General features: G+C 65.2%; 2 protein-coding genes across 3 annotated transcripts; one reads left to right on the forward strand and one right to left on the reverse strand.

Annotated features, from left to right (window-relative positions):
- Positions 1-347: 347 nt before the first annotated feature.
- Positions 348-10,049, forward strand: LOC118701058 (reticulon-3-like). 2 transcript variants are annotated; one of them, XM_036405639.2, is made up of 9 exons: positions 348-525; positions 1,645-1,719; positions 3,201-4,944; positions 6,446-6,656; positions 8,642-8,780; positions 8,878-8,947; positions 9,070-9,116; positions 9,251-9,309; positions 9,550-10,049. In XM_036405639.2, exons 1-9 carry the CDS (start codon positions 408-410, stop codon positions 9,700-9,702), a joined length of 2,616 nt encoding a protein of 871 aa, XP_036261532.1. In that variant the 5' UTR covers positions 348-407; the 3' UTR covers positions 9,703-10,049. The 2 variants fall into 2 exon arrangements, with proteins under 2 accessions (XP_036261532.1, XP_036261546.1); XM_036405653.2 differs by lacking the exons at positions 1,645-1,719; positions 3,201-4,944 and having other exon boundaries at positions 9,550-9,764.
- Positions 10,050-10,259: 210 nt separating this feature from the next.
- On the reverse strand, positions 10,260-14,300 carry LOC118701053 (zinc finger translocation-associated protein-like). Its single transcript, XM_054518277.1, has 4 exons — positions 13,939-14,300; positions 12,412-13,326; positions 11,378-11,626; positions 10,260-10,570 (listed from the first exon to the last, which is right to left on the reverse strand). Exons 1-4 carry the CDS (start codon positions 13,973-13,975, stop codon positions 10,467-10,469), a joined length of 1,305 nt encoding a protein of 434 aa, XP_054374252.1. The 5' UTR covers positions 13,976-14,300; the 3' UTR covers positions 10,260-10,466.
- Positions 14,301-14,700: the final 400 nt, after the last annotated feature.

Below are 14,700 nucleotides of genomic sequence, written 5' to 3' on the forward strand. Positions count from 1 at the left end.
GAGACGGGAGTGAGGGGGTGCAGAGCCCCCAAAACGCTTCTCCCACACACGAACCCCTCAGAACCTCTTCCCGTTGTGCGAAACTACAACTCCCGTCGTGCATCGCGCCACTCCAGCCGCGCGCAGGCGCAGCTTCTCCTTCTCCCGCTGCTGCCATGGCAACTGCGGAGAACCTCTTCGTTATGCGCATGCGCATCAGCGCCGAGCTGCGGCGGGAGGGCGGTGCGCGGCCATTGCGAGGTTCTGATTGGTCCAGCCACGACGGCTCCTCCCACCTGCAGCAGGTGCGGGGCGCTGATTGGTTTGCGGGCGCCGGCCACGCCCCCGCCAGCACCGCCCCCCCCGCAGTCGGGGCGCGGCCGCCGCCCCGCACGGACGGGCTCGCTCCGCGCTCCGCCGCCGCCGCCATGGCCGATCCCGCCGCGCAGTCCTCGCTCGTCTCCTCCAGCTCCTCTTCCACCTCCGTGACCTCGTCCTCCGCCTCCTCCCCGCGGGGCCTGGTCGGCGGTTCCATGTCGTGCTCCGGTAAGGGCCGGGCGGGGCCTGAGGGGGGTGAGGGAGGTGAGGCCTCGGCGGGGGCGTGAGGGGAAGGAGCCTCTGGGCGTTGGGTGTGAGGTAAAAACCGGTTGGGAGGGGCAGAAATAGCGAGGGAAAGCCTTTAAGGGGGCGGTTGTTGGGAGCAGGAGGCCTTTGGAGGGAGATTTTGGGGAAAAGCGGCGTTTGGGGGCTTGGTGTGAGGGGAAAAGTCTTTTAGAGGGAGTTAGAAATGGGAGGGGGAGAACGCGAGGGGAAAATGAGGGAGAAAAGGCCTTGGAGGAGCAGATTTTGGAAACAGGGACTTGAGGGGGGGATTGGAGGGTGATGAGGCCTTTTGGGGGTGGGTGTGAGGTTGAGAGGCTTGGGGAATAAAAATGGGAGGTTAAAGAAGTTTTGGGGTAAAACAGAGGAGAAAAGGCCTTTGGAGGAGCCCGTTTTGGGGAATGATACTTTTAGGGGGTTCTAAAGGGGAAATAAGTTTTTATAGGGGGACTTTAGAGGACAAAGAGGCTTTGAAGTGGAGATTTGGTTGGTGGAGAAGATTTTGAGAGCTTGGTTTTGATGGGCAGTGACACCTCCACCCCCACATCTCTCAGGAAAACGGGGGAAAAACGCCCAGGAAAGGGAATTTTGATGATTTTTTGGGGGGCTTTGGGGTCGTTGGGGACCTGCTGCTCCGTCCGTCCTCGCCTGGAATTTTGGGGAGGGGGAGTTTCCCCCTGCCCCGGTACCCCCTTCATTCCACCCATCGCTCCAGAGCATCCTGACTCGGCAATTCCCAGCATTTCACCCCAATTTCCAATCCCGGGCACCACCAAACCCCAAAACTCCGCGGTTTCACCCCAAATCTCCCCCTCGGGGGTGCAGCGGGTGGGGAATTTCGGGGTGACCCCCCCGGGACCCGTCCCTGCGCCGCTCCCTGCCCCAAAGGCTGGGGAAAAACGAGGTGAAAATCCCCAAAATTGGGTCCAGCCTGGAATTTTCCTGGTGGTTTTTTTGCGCCGAAGCTTTCGCCGCGCCGGCCCCGCCTCCTGGGGGGATTTTTGGGGGGGGTTTGGGGCGTTTTTTGGGGGGTGCCGAGCTCTCACCCTCTGTGTTCTCTTGCAGATCCCCCCAATTCTTCTTCCTCTTCCTCCTCCTCTTCCTCCTCCCAGCCCGTTTCTCTCTTTGCGGCTTCACCAGGCAAGTTCTCCCCATCTCTTCCTCCTCTTTTCCTGCACCCCCAGGAAGAAAAATGTCCCTAAAAAAGCCCCCCCCGGATTTTGTGTGTGTGTGGGGGTGGTCCCCAGAGCCACTTTGGGGACCCCCAGAGCTGTTTTGGGGCTCCCCAGGGTCGGTTTGGGCTCTTGATGTCACATCAAAGGGGGGATTTCCCCCCCAAAATAACCCCTGGATTTGGGGGGGGGGGCACAAACGCTGCTGAGCCCCCCCCCCCCACCCGAAATGGGGCAACAAAGGGTTAAACTTGCCAAAAATGGACATTTTTCTTTTGCTCTCTTTTCCTGCTCTTTAACTCGGTTTCTTCTCCCTTTTTCGGGGTGAGCCCCCCCCAGCTTTGCCCCCTGCACCCCAAGGCTGCTGCTCCCCCCCCCCCCCCCTCCCCAAAGCTTTGCACGACCCCCCCCCCCCCGCTGCTGCTGAAGGTGAAATTCGTCGTTTTTTGTGGTTTGGCCTCAAAATTCCTGCCCCGCCTGCGCCGAGTCCCACCCGCCACTGGGGGGGCTGAAACTGAGGGGGAGGGACCCCAAAATCCCCCCAAAATGAGGAGGGGGCTGAAGGAACCCCCGGCCTCGCTCCAGACCCAAAACCGGGGGATTTCACCCCAAAAATAGATGGAGGGACACCCCCAATTTTCAGCACCCAGAGCTGCAGGTTTGGGGTGTCGCCCCCCACATCATTCTGAACCCAAACCGAGGGGTTTTACCCCAAAATGGGGTTTGGGTTTGGTTCCAAAATGGGCTTTTTTAGCCCCAAATTTGGGTTGGGTTTGGTTCCAAAATGGGCTTTTTTAGCCCCAGATTTGGTTTGGGTTTGGTTCCAAAATGGGCTTTTTTAGCCCCAAATTTGGTTTGGGTTTGGTTCCAAAATGGGCGTTTTTAGCCCCAAACTGGGGTCTCTCCTCCCTGGATTTTGGGGTGTATTTGGGGAGGGGGTGGGGGGAGCCTCTGTGCCGCCGCTTGTCCCCCCCCCCCCTTGCATGGGGGGACCCCCAAAATTCTCTGGGGGACCCCAAAACCGCCCCCACGCATGGCTGAGATCGGGGGAACCCCAAAATCCTGCCTGGGGACCCCAAAACTGCCCCCCCTCCCCCCCCCCCCGCATGGCTGACCCCAAAATTCTCTGTGGGGGAGGAGACACAATGGGGGGAGGGGACCCCAAAACCGCCACCATGGCTGGGATTGAGGGGGGGACCCCAAACCCCGCTGGGGGTGCCCAAGGCCATCAAACGGGGGGGACCCTCAGAACGGGGGGGACCCCAAACCCCGCTGGGGGTGCCCCAGGCCACCAAACGGGGGGACCACAGAACAGGGGCACCCTCAGAACGGGGAGGGGACCCCAAAACCCCGCTGGGGGTGCCCCAGGCCACCAAACGGGGGGCACAGAACAGGGGCACCCTCAGAACGGGGCCGGGGGACCCCCTGACCGTGTCCCCCCCTCCCCAGCGGCGCCGGGCGGGCGGGACCGGGGCCCGCCCCCGCTGGGGGGGACCCCGCAGAGCCCCCCCGAGTCCCCGGAGTCGCCGTTCGAGGTGGTCCCGGACCGCGCCGCCTTCGACCGCGAGTTCGGGCCCGCCCTGGCGCAGATCCCCGAGGGCCGCGAGTGCCACTTCCCGCCCCAGCCCCGCGGCGGCACCGGCGGCGGCCCCGGGCGGGCGGCGCTGGGCCGGCCCCCGCCCGGCTCGGCGGCGGCGCTGGAGGAGGTGTCGCGGTGCGTGCGGGAGATGCACAGCTTCACCAGCGAGCTGCTCTCCTGGCACCTGGTGGAGCCGCAGGGCCGCGGGGACACCGGCGACAGCGGGGACGGCGGCGACGGCGGGAACGGCATTAACGGCCTGGGGAACGCTGGCACCGGGGGCACCGGCACTGGGAACGGCGTCACTGGGGTCACTGCCGTGGGGAATGGTGGCACCACAATGGGGAACGGTGGCACCGGCGTCACCTCAATGGGGAGTGGTGGCACCGGCGTCACCAGCATTGGGAATGGTGTCATTGGTGTCACCACAATGGGGAATGGTGTCACCGGTGGCACCAGCGCTGGGAATGGTGTCACCAGCGCTGGGAATGGCGTTAGCAGCATTGGGAATGGCGTCATTGGTGTCACCACAATGGGGAACGGTGTCACCGGTGTCACCAGCATTGGGAATGGTGTCACCAGCGCTGGGAATGGCGTTAGCGGCATTGGGAATGGCATCGTTGGTGTCACCGGTGCTGGGAGTGGCGTCACCAGTGTCACCGGTATTGGGAATGGTGTCACCGGTGTTACTGCCATGGGGAATGATGTCACCGCTGTCACCACAATGGGGAAAGGTGTCACCAGCACTGGCAGTGGCATTACCGGTGTCGCTGCCATTGGGGACGGTGTCGCTGGCGCTGGGAGCGGTGTCACCGCTGTCACCGGTGTCCCCGGCATTGGGAATGGTGTCACCGCTGTCACCGGTGTCCCCGGCACTGGGAATGGTGTCACCGCTGTCACCGGTGTCCCCGGCATTGGGAATGGCGTCGCTGCTGTCACCGGTGTCCCCGGCATTGGGAATGGCATCGCCGCTGTCACCGGTGTCCCCGGCATTGGGAATGGTGTCACCGCTGTCACCGGTGTCCCCGGCATTGGGAATGGCGTCGCCGGTGTCACCGGTGTCCCCGGCACTGGGAATGGCATCGCCGGTGTCACCGGTGTCCCCGGCACTGGGAATGGCGTCGCTGGTGTCACTGGTGTCCCCGGCATTGGGAATGGCGTCGCCGGTGTCACCGGTGTCCCCGGCATTGGGAATGGCGTCACCGCTGTCACCGGTGTCCCCAGCACTGGGAATGGCGTCGCTGGTGCTGGCAGTGGCATCGGGAGTGGCCTCGGTGGCATCGGCAGCGGTGTCGCCGGCATCGGGAGTGACGTCACCGCCCCTGGGAATGGCGTCCCCAGCAGCGGTGGCATCGCCGCTGTCCCCGCTGTCCCCACGGACGCCGACAGCTCCGGTGACTCCGACGACACCGTCATCGAGGAGGCGCCGGGCGAGGCCGCCCCCGCTGTGCCCCGGGATGTCCCCGGGGCTGTCCCCGAGGGTGTCCCCAAGGCCGTCCCCGCTGTCCCCGTCCCGCCGGGCTCCCGGGACTGGGAGCAGGAGCACCAGACCCTGCGGGACCTGGGGGAGCCCCCCCGGCCCCCCCCCGGCCGGGCCCCTGCCCCGCCTGGCAGGTAAAGCCCCAAAAGGGCCCCGTGCACCCCAAAAGGGCCCTGTGCACCCCAGAAAGGGCCTTGTGCACCCCAAAAGGGCCCTGTGCACCCCAAAAGGGCCCTGTGCACCCCAAAAAGGGCCTTATGCACCCCAAAAAGGGCCCTGTGCACCCCAAAAGGGCCCTGTGCACCCCAAAAAGGGCCCTGTGCACCCCAAAAGGGCCCTGTGCACCCCAAAAGGGCCCTGTGCACCCCAAAAGGGCTTTGTGCACCCCAAAAAGGGCATTATGTACCCCAAAATGGCCCTGTGCACCCCAAAACGGCGCCGAAAGCAGCAGGGGGGGAGGGGGCTGTGGATGGAGCCCAAATTGGGGTAAAAAAGAGGAGAAATGGGGAGGGCCCAGCCCTGAGGGCTGCGGGGAGGGGAGGCTCAGGGGTGCCTTGGTTTGGGGTAAAATCCGGGGGTTTGGGGTAAAATCCGGGGGTTTGGGGTAAAATCCGGGGGTTTGGGGTAAAATCCGGGAATTTGGGGTAACCTCCGGGGATTTGGGGTAACCTCCGGGGGTTTGGGGTAAAATCCGGGGGTTTGGGGTAACCTCCGGGGATTTGGGGTAAAATCCGGGGATTTGGGGTAAAATCCGGGGGTTTGGGGTAAAATCCGGGGGTTTGGGGTAACCTCCGGGGATTTGGGGCCAAACCCGCCGGCACATGGGGAGGGGTTAATTAACGCCTGGTTTTAATGGGGGGCTGTAATTAATTAAGGGCTGTGTGTAATGAAGGGGCTGTTTTAACGAGCGAGGGTAATGAGCGCGTTCAGGGGGAAGAGGGAACGCGGCACCGGGGTAAATGGGGGTGGGGACAGCGCAGGGACCACCCGTGACCCCCCTGTGTCCCCTCTTGTGACCTGTCCTTGTCACCCCCTGTATCTCCCCTGTGTGTCCCCTCCACATCCCCTGTGTGACCCTGCTGTCCCCCTGTCTGTCCCCCTGTGACCCCTCTGTCCCTGTGTGACCCTGCTGTCCCCCTGTCTGTCCCCTGTCTGTCCCCTCCATGTCCCCCTGTCCCCCTGTGTGTCCCCCTGTCTGTCCCCTCCATGTCCCCCTGTCTGTCCCCTCCTTGTCCCCCTGTAACCCCTCTGTCCCTGTGTGTCCCCCTGTCTGTCCCCTGTCTGTCCCTATGTGTCCCCCTGTCTGTCCCCTGTCTGTCCCCCCTGTGACCCCCCCTGTCCCCCTGTGTGTCCCCCGTCTGTCCCCTCCATGTCCCCCTGTCTGTCCCCCTGTCTGTCCCCCGTCTGTCCCCCCGTGACCCCTCTGTCCCTGTGTGTCCCCCTCCATGTCCCCCTGTGTGTCCCCCTGTCTGTCCCCTCCATGTCCCCCTGTCTGTCCCCCCGTCTGTCCCCCCTGTGACCCCCCTGTCCCCCTGTGTGTCCCCCTGTCTGTCCCCTCCATGTCCCCCTGTCTGTCCCCTGTCTGTCCCCCGTCTGTCCCCCCTGTGACCCCCCTGTCCCCCTGTGTGTCCCCAGCCATTCAGGACCTGCTCTTCTGGCGGGATGTGAAGAAGAGCGCGGTGGCCTTCGGCGCCAGCCTGGTGCTGCTGCTGTCGCTGGCCACGCTCAGCGCTGTCACCGTGGTGGCGCACGTGGCGCTGGCCCTGCTCTCGGTCACCATCAGCCTCAGGGTCTACAGGGCCGTGGTGCAGGCGCTGCAGAAATCCGACGAGGGGCACCCCTTCAGGTGGGTCTGGGGGGCTTTGGGGTCCCCAGGGCGGGTTTGGGGTCCCCCAGGGTGGGTTTGGGGTCCCCCAGGGGGGGTTTGGGGGATTTGGGGTCCCCCAGGGCAGGTTTGGGGGATTTGGGGTCCCCCCGGGTGGGTTTGGGGTCCCCAGGGTGGGTTTGGGGGATTTGGGGTCCCCAGGGCGGGTCTGGGGGGGTTTGGGGTCCCCCCGGGTGGGTTTGGGGATCCCCAGGGTGGGTCTGGGGGCTGTGGGGATCCCCAGGGTGGGTTTGGGTCCTCCAGGGCGGGTCTGGGGGGTTTGGGGTCCTCAGGGCGGGTTTGGGATCCCCAGGGTGGGTTTGGGGGTTTGGGGTCCCCAGGGTGGGTCTGGGGGGTTTGGGGATCCCCAGGGTGGGTTTGGGGGTTTGGGGTCCCCAGGGTGGGTCTGGGGGGTTTGGGGATCCCCAGGGTGGGTTTGGGGGTTTGGGTCCTCCAGGGTGGGTCTGGGGGGGTTTGGGGATCCCCAGGGCGGGTTTGGGATCCCCAGGGTGGGTTTGGGGGTTTGGGGTCCCCTAGGGCGAGTTTGGGGGATTTGGGGTCCCCCCGGGTGGGTTTGGGGGGTCTGGGAGCTTGGGAACACCCCCAGCCCCGGTTTGGGGACAGCGGTGTCACCGTGGGGGTTCAGGGGGGTTTGGGGGTGTGGGTGGGGAATTTGGGGGTGTGAGGAGGATTTTGGGGGTGTGGGTGGGGATTTTGGGGTCCAAGGGGATGTGAGGAGGGATTTTGGGGTTCAGAGGAGTGTGGAGGAGGATTTTGGGAGTGTCAGGAGGGATTTTGGGGTGTGAACAGGGATTTTGGGGGTGTGAAGGAGAATTTTGGGGTGTGGATGGTGATTTTGGGGTGTCCCCACCCCAATCTCTGACCCGGACCTGACCCTGTCCCCCAAGACCTTCCAGGACTTGGTGGGATAGAGATGAATTTTCACTTTAGACACAAACTTTGGGGTGCAGATGCAGATTTTGGGGATCAGGGCGGGGATGTTGGGACGCAGATGCAGATTTTGGGGTGCAGATGCAGATGTTGGGGTTCAGGGCACGGATGTTGGGGCGCAGGTGCAGCTGTTGGGGTGCAGGTGCAGCTGTTGGGGCGCAGCTGTTGGGGCGCAGCTGTTGGGGCGCAGGTGCAGCTGTTGGGGTGCAGCTGTTGGGGTGCAGCTGTTGGGGTGCAGCTGTTGGGGTGCAGATGCAGATTTTGGGGTGCAGATGCAGATGTTGGGGTTCAGGGCACGGATGTTGGGGCGCAGGTGCAGCTGTTGGGGTGCAGGTGCAGCTGTTGGGGTGCAGCTGTTGGGGCGCAGGTGCAGCTGTTGGGGTGCAGCTGTTGGGGTGCAGATGCAGATGTTGGGGTTCAGGGCACGGATGTTGGGGCGCAGGTGCAGCTGTTGGGGTGCAGGTGCAGCTGTTGGGGCGCAGCTGTTGGGGTGCAGATGCAGCTGTTGGGGCGCAGCTGTTGGGGCGCAGCTGTTGGGGTGCAGCTGTTGGGGTGCAGATGCAGCTGTTGGGGTTCAGGGCAGGGATGTTGGGGCGCAGGTGCAGCTGTTGGGGTGCAGCTGTTGGGGTGCAGGTGCAGCTGTTGGGGCGCAGCTGTTGGGGTGCAGCTGTTGGGGTGCAGGTGCAGCTGTTGGGGTGCAGCTGTTGGGGTGCAGATGCAGCTGTTGGGGTTCAGGGCAGGGATGTTGGGGCGCAGGTGCAGCTGTTGGGGTGCAGCTGTTGGGGTGCAGGTGCAGCTGTTGGGGCGCAGCTGTTGGGGTGCAGCTGTTGGGGTGCAGGTGCAGCTGTTGGGGCGCAGCTGTTGGGGTGCAGCTGTTGGGGTGCAGGTGCAGCTGTTGGGGCGCAGCTGTTGGGGCGCAGCTGTTGGGGCGCAGATGCAGCTGTTGGGGTGCAGATGCAGATGTTGGGGCGCAGGTGCAGCTGTTGGGGTGCAGCTGTTGGGGTGCCCCTCCCCAGAGCTTACCTGGACCTGGACGTGGCGCTGTCCCCCGAGAGCCTCCAGGCGCACGCGGCCGCGCTGGCCCAGCGGCTGAACCGGGCCCTGCGCCTGCTGCTCCACCTCTTCCTGGTGGAGGACCTGGTGGATTCCCTGGAGGTGCGCAGCCTTCCTCCCCCTCCTGCCCTTCCTCCCCCTCCCCGGCCCCCCAAAACCCCCCCCGGGACCCCCCAAAACCTCTCGTGTGCCCCCCCAGCTCGCCCTGACCATGTGGCTGATGACCTACGTGGGAGCCGTGTTCAACGGCATCACCCTCCTCATCCTCGGTGAGACCCCCCCCCCCCCCGTTCTCCCCACAGGGGTTTGGTTTTGGGGGTGGTGACCCCAAAATTGCCACGGAGGGGGGGTTCCCCCCAAATAACCCCCCCTACCCCCCCTTTTTCCCCAGCCGACATCTTGGCCTTCACCTTCCCGCCCCTGTACGAGAAATACGAGGTGAGCCCGGACTGGGAACCCCCCCAATTAAAGGGGATCCCCCCCAAATTAAAGGGGACACCCCCAGAAATGGGGGGACACCCCCAGAAATGGGGGGACACCCCTGAAATCCCCATTTTTTCCCCCCAATCCAGGTGCAGATCAATCACTACATGGCCCTCGTCCGCCACCAGACCAAGGAACTCATGGCCAAGTAGGTGCTCATGGGACCCCCCCCCAAAATCCTGGGGACACCCCAAAAAATCCTGGACAGCCCCTCCAAAAAATCCTGGACAGCCCCTCCAAAAAATCCTGGGGAACCCCCCAAAAAATCCTGAAGAGCCCCAAAAAATCCTGGGGACCCTCCAGAAATCCTGGGGACCCCCCCAAACATCCTGGGGACCCCCCCAAACCGTCGTGGCCCCCCCAGCTGATCTCTGCCCTCTCTCTGTAGGGTCCAGGCGAAGCTCCCGGGCCTGGCCAAGAAGAAGCCGGAATAAACCCCGGGGTGGGGGAGGGGGAGTTTGGGGGTACCCAGCGCTGCCCCCCCCCCACTCCAAGCTTGTCTGCCCCCCCCCCCCCCAAAACTCCACCCACCCCCCCCTAAACTCTGTTCCCCTCCCCCAATCTCACAGTGACGTCCGTCTGTGCCCCCCCCACCTCCCCCCAGTTGAAATGGGGGGGGGGGAAGTGAACCCCCAAAATCGCCCCCCCGGGGGGGCCCCCCCCAAGCTCGTTCCCCCCCCCCAGTTTTATTTTTTTAAGGTTAATTGAGGTGAAATGTCTGTAACTGCTGTAAATGGGGGAGGGGGGGCTCAGCCCGCCCACAGCCCCCCCAGACCGCGCCCCCGACCCCCCCTCGCTGCTGGGGGGGTGGGAAATGGGGGAGACCCCCCCCCCCCCAAAAAACATCCACCCGCGGGGCTGTGGCCACAATAAAACATCACAACAAGGCTGGGGCGCTCTGTGCTGGTGACACCCCAAAAATGAAGCCCAGGACCCCCCCAAAATGTCCCCAGAACCCCCCAAAATGTCCCCGGGATGTCCCCAAAAATGTCCCCGGGATGTCCCCAAAAATGTCCCCCCCAACGTTGTCCCTGTGTCCCTTCAGATGCCCCCCAAAATGACCCCCCCAGATGTCCCCGAATGTCCCCAAGACCCCGGGGGTTTCTGGGGGCGTTTATTGGGGTGTCGTGTACAAGGTGGGGGGGGGGGGACACAGACACATAAATAAAGTGACACCGGGGGGGGGGTGACAGTGACACCACCGAGGGTGACACTGGGGGGGGGTACAGGTGTGGCTCTGTTGTGGGGACACTGGGGGGGTCACCGGTGTCCCCACTGTCCCCACCCCCCCCCGCAGTGTCCCCATCAGGCAGGGGGGGCCCCTGTGCCCCCCACCCCCCCTGCGGCCTCTTCCTCCTCCTCCTCATCTTCCTCTTCCTCCTCCTCGGCGGGGCCGGGGGCTGGCAGGGCTGGGGGGGACAGCGCTGTCACCTCCTGTCCCCTCCTGTCCCCTCCCTTTCCCCCTGCCCTGCCACCGGTCAGGGACGCGCCACAGTGTCCCCAACATCTGTGTCCCCAAAGGCTCCAGCACCCCCCAGGTCCCCATTGTCCCCATTGTCCCCAGGTGCCACCCACCCCAGTGTCCCCGGTGTCCCCAGGTGCCACCCACCCCAGTGTCCCACCTTTGTCCCCATACCCCTGATGTCCCCGTTACCGCCAGCACCCCACACCCTCCCTGTCCCCTGTCACTGGTGCTGTCCCCATGGGTGGCACTTTGGCCACGGTGTCCCACTGTCCCCAGGGGTGGCACTTTGTCCCCACTCACCGTGGCTGTCCCCTCTGTGTCCCCACTGTCCCCTCTCACCGTCGCTGTCCCCGCGCTGTCCCCGCTGTCCCCGCAGGCTGTCGGGGTGCGTGGCCCTGTCCCTGTCCTGTCCCCACTGTCCCCTCTCACTGTTGGTGTCCCCGTGGTGTCCCCGGTGTCCCCTCTCACCGTTGGTGTCCCTCTCGTGTCCCCCCTGTCCTGTCCCCGCTGTCCCCTCTCACCGTCGGTGTCCCCTCTGTGTCCCCGGTGTCCCCTCTCACCGTCGCTGTCCCCGCAGGCTGTCCCCGCTGTCCCCGCAGGCTGTCGGGGTGCGTGGCCCTGTCCCCACCATGTCCCCCCCATGCCCGGTGTCCCCTCTCACCGTCGCTGTCCCCGCACTGTCCCCGCAGGCTGTCGGGGTGTGTGGCCCTGTCCCTGTCCTGTCCCCCCCATCCCCATTGTCCCCTCTCACCGTCGCTGTCCCCGCGCTGTCCCCGCTGTCCCCGCAGGCTGTCGGGGTGCGCGGCCAGCGCGTGCCTCCGGATGTCCCCGAGGTGCAGCGAGGGCAGGGGCCGGGAGCAGCGCAGGCAGCGCAGCCGGTGCCCCCCGGCCTCCAGGTCCAGCAGCAGCTCCGCCCGCAGCCACCCCCGCAGAGAGTCCCCAAGGGCCACCACCCCCCCTGGGGACACCTTGGTGGCCCTGGGGGACGGGGGACGGGGCCCTGCGCGAGGGGACAGCGCGGTCAGCAAGGGGGGACAGGAGTGATGGGGACACTTTGGGGACCTTGGGGACAATATGGGGACAGGACGAGGGATACTGGGGACACCTTGGTGGCCCTCGGGGACAGGGGACGGGGCCCTGTGGGAGGGGACAGCGCGGTCAGCAAGGGGTGTCAGGGACAGAGGGGCTGGGGACACTTTAGGGACAGGCCAAGGGTCACTGGTGACGCTTTGGGGACACTGGTGATCTTTGGGGACACTGGTGACACTTTGGGGACACTGGTGACGCTTTGGGGACATTGGTGATCTTTGGGGACCTGCGGCTGGCGCTGCGGCCATGGGAGGAGCCGCAGAGGGGGCGGGGCTGAGGGGCTGGGTGTGGTCTGGGTGTGGCCGCTCTTAAAGGGGTAGTGACAGCTTAAAGGGGCGGGTCTTGGTCAAGGGGTGCGGCCAGATACGGGTGTGGCATTTAAAGGGGAAGTGCCACTCGCTGAAAGGGGCGTGGCTTGCACAGAAAGGGGTGGGGCTACAGCTAAAGATGGCGTGGTCAATGTAGCACTGTACTGAAAGAGGGCGTGGCCTGAAGTTAAATGGGGCGTGGCCACACTTAAAGGGACAGAGCTGATCCTAAAGGGGCGTGGCCGCATTTAAAGGGACAGAGCTGCTCCTAAAGGGGCGTGGCCATATTTAAAGTGACAGAGCAGCTCCTAAAGGGGCGTGGCTCCATTTAAAGTGACAGCACCCCCCTTAAACCTCTCTGCCCCACCTTGCCCAGCCCCGCCCGTACCTGTCCCGTGGGTGTCAGCCCCGGGGGCTCCCTGGGGCCGGGGGGGCTGTCCCAGGCGGGCGTCCCAGGAGCGCAGCACCAGCTGCTTCTCGCGCGGCCCCCAGGCCCCGGAGTAGGGGTGTTTCTGGCGGATGTGGCGCTTGATGGTGCTGAGCTTGAGCGTGGCCAGGGCGCTGCCGCACACCAGGCAGCGCATGCCGTGCCGCGCCGCGTTGAACTCCATCAGGTACTCGGAGCGCCAGCGCTCGTGGTAATAACGGCGATGGTCCCGGCCCGGAACGCGGCTCCGGCCCGGCCGCGACGCCCGCCACTCCCGGGGCTGCTCCTGCTGCTGCTCCCAGGGCTTTTCCTGGGGCTTCTGGGGCTGCTCCTGGGGCTTTTGGGGCTTCTCCTGGGGCTTCTGGAGGTGCTTCTGGAGGTGCTCCCGGGGCTGCTCCCAGTGCTGCTCCTGGGGCTTTTCCCAGGGCTTTTGGGGCTTTTCCTGGGGCTGCTCCCGGGGCTGCTCCCGGGGCTTCTGAGGGTGCTCCTGGAGCTGCTCGCAGGGCTGGTCCTGGGGCTCCTGGAGCTTTTTCTGGGGCTTTTGGGGCTGCTCCCAGGGTCGGTCCTGGGGCTGCTCCTGGGGCTTTTCCTGGGGTTTTTGGGGGTGCTCCTGGGGCTTTTCCTGGGGTTTCTGGGGCTTTTCCCGGGGCTTCTGAGGGTGGTCCTTGGGCTTCCCCCAGGGCTGCTCCCAGGGTTTCTGGAGCGTCTCCTCCCGGGGCTTCTTCAGGGGCTGCTCCCAGTGCTGCTCCTGGGGTTTCTCCCGGTGTTTCTGGGGCTGTTCCCGGAGCTTCTCCCGGTGTTCCTGAGGTTTCTCCCGGGGTTTCTCCCGGGGTTTCTGTGGCTCCGGGCTCTGGCACAGCCCCCGCGGGGAAGGGGCTGCAGGGAAGGCCGGGGAGGGAGGTCCAGGCATGGGGGAGGCTCAGGGGGGATTTGAGGGGTGGGGGGGATACCAAGGATTAGGGGCAAGGCTGGGGGGGTCTTAAAGGGACAGAGCAGTGAAATGGGGGGGGGGGGGGACAGGAGAACGTAAAAGGGGTGGGGGGTTCTTAAAGAGGCAGGGTCCTTAAATGAGGAGGGGGCTGGGGAAGGGAGGGGCACATCCTCAAGGGACAGGGACATCCCGAATTCCTGTGGGTATCTCCAAGGGACAGGGATCCTTGAAGGGGATGGGGACACCTTAAAGGGACAGGGAGGTCCCAAACTGGATGGGGCCGTGAGGGATGGACAGGGACATCCTGAATTCCTGGGGACATTTTCAAGGCACTGGGATAATTTCAAGGGACGGAGCACCCTAAATAGAACCAGGTCATCTTAAAGGGACAGAACCCGTTAGAGAGCCCGGGGCCGATGACAGGGGATGGCAAAGGGCTGGGGACCCCCCCGGGGGTCGGGGGGCTTCTTGAAGAGCCAGCGCCGCTCCCATTGTGTGCCAAGGGGGTGGGGGTCCCACCGCACCCCCCGCTCCCCCCCCGCCGTCTCGGTGCTCACCTGGGCCGGGGCCGGGGCGGGGGCCCGGGGGCTCCATGGCGGGGCCCGGCGGCGGCGGCGGCGGCGGCGGCGGGCGGGGGCCGACCGGGGTGGGGACGCTGCCGTGGGGCCCCTGGGGCTCCTTTAAGGGCTCCTGGGTAAATTTAAAGGGGCCGCACGCCTTTCCATCCCCCTCGCCCAGAGCCCGCCCCTCCCCATAACGGGGGGCTGCGATGAGCGTCCGGCGGGTCTCAGCCCAGCCCCCCCCCCATCCAGAGGAGCCACAGCGGTGATTTTAAGGGGGGATCCCCCCATGATGGGGGGGATGGGGGAGCCCCTGGATGCTCCCCTATGACCCCCCCCTCCATCCCGCCCGAGGGTGCCCCGAGCGATGGGGAGCCCATGGAACCCCCTCCCCCATCCAGGCCCCGCCCCTTTGGTCCAAAGGGGGCGTGGTTGGCTGAGGACACGCCCTTCTCTGGCTGGCACCGCCCCTTCCCAGTTCCCCCTCCCAGTAATCCAGTGCAGACAAAGAGCTCCCTTCTCCCCAAAATCAGGGAGGACCCGGGGGTCCCGCAAAGACCCCCAAATTCGGGGAGGGTCCAGGTATCCTGGAGAGCCCCCCCAAATTCGGGGAGGGTCCAGGTATCCAGGAGAGCCCCCCAAATTCGGGGAGGGTCCAGGTATCCAGGAGAACCCCCCCAAATTCGGGGAGGGTCGTGCAGTCCCGACCGCCCCCCGCCCCATCCTGGGGTCCCCATCCGGGCACGGGAGGGGGATTCG

The sequence above is a fragment of the Molothrus ater genome, unplaced genomic scaffold (genome assembly GCF_012460135.2).
Source record: "Molothrus ater isolate BHLD 08-10-18 breed brown headed cowbird unplaced genomic scaffold, BPBGC_Mater_1.1 matUn_MA122, whole genome shotgun sequence".
NCBI lineage: Eukaryota > Metazoa > Chordata > Aves > Passeriformes > Icteridae > Molothrus > Molothrus ater.

Bases quoted from the DNA above. Each gene is read 5' to 3' on its own strand.
- LOC118701058 (XM_036405639.2), top strand. From the start codon at position 408: ATGGCCGATCCCGCCGCGCAGTCCTCGCTCGTCTCCTCCAGCTCCTCT. The intron at 526-1,644 runs GTAAGGGCCGGG...GTTCTCTTGCAG, and splicing joins CGGTTCCATGTCGTGCTCCG to ATCCCCCCAATTCTTCTTCC. The intron at 4,945-6,445 runs GTAAAGCCCCAA...GTGTGTCCCCAG, and splicing joins GCCCCTGCCCCGCCTGGCAG to CCATTCAGGACCTGCTCTTC.
- LOC118701053 (XM_054518277.1), bottom strand. From the start codon at position 13,975: ATGGAGCCCCCGGGCCCCCGCCCCGGCCCCGGCCCAG. The intron at 13,327-13,938 runs GTGAGCACCGAG...CCTTCCCTGCAG, and splicing joins CCGCCCCGGCCCCGGCCCAG to CCCCTTCCCCGCGGGGGCTG. The intron at 11,627-12,411 runs GTACGGGCGGGG...CCCCTCGCGCAG, and splicing joins GGCTGACACCCACGGGACAG to GGCCCCGTCCCCCGTCCCCC.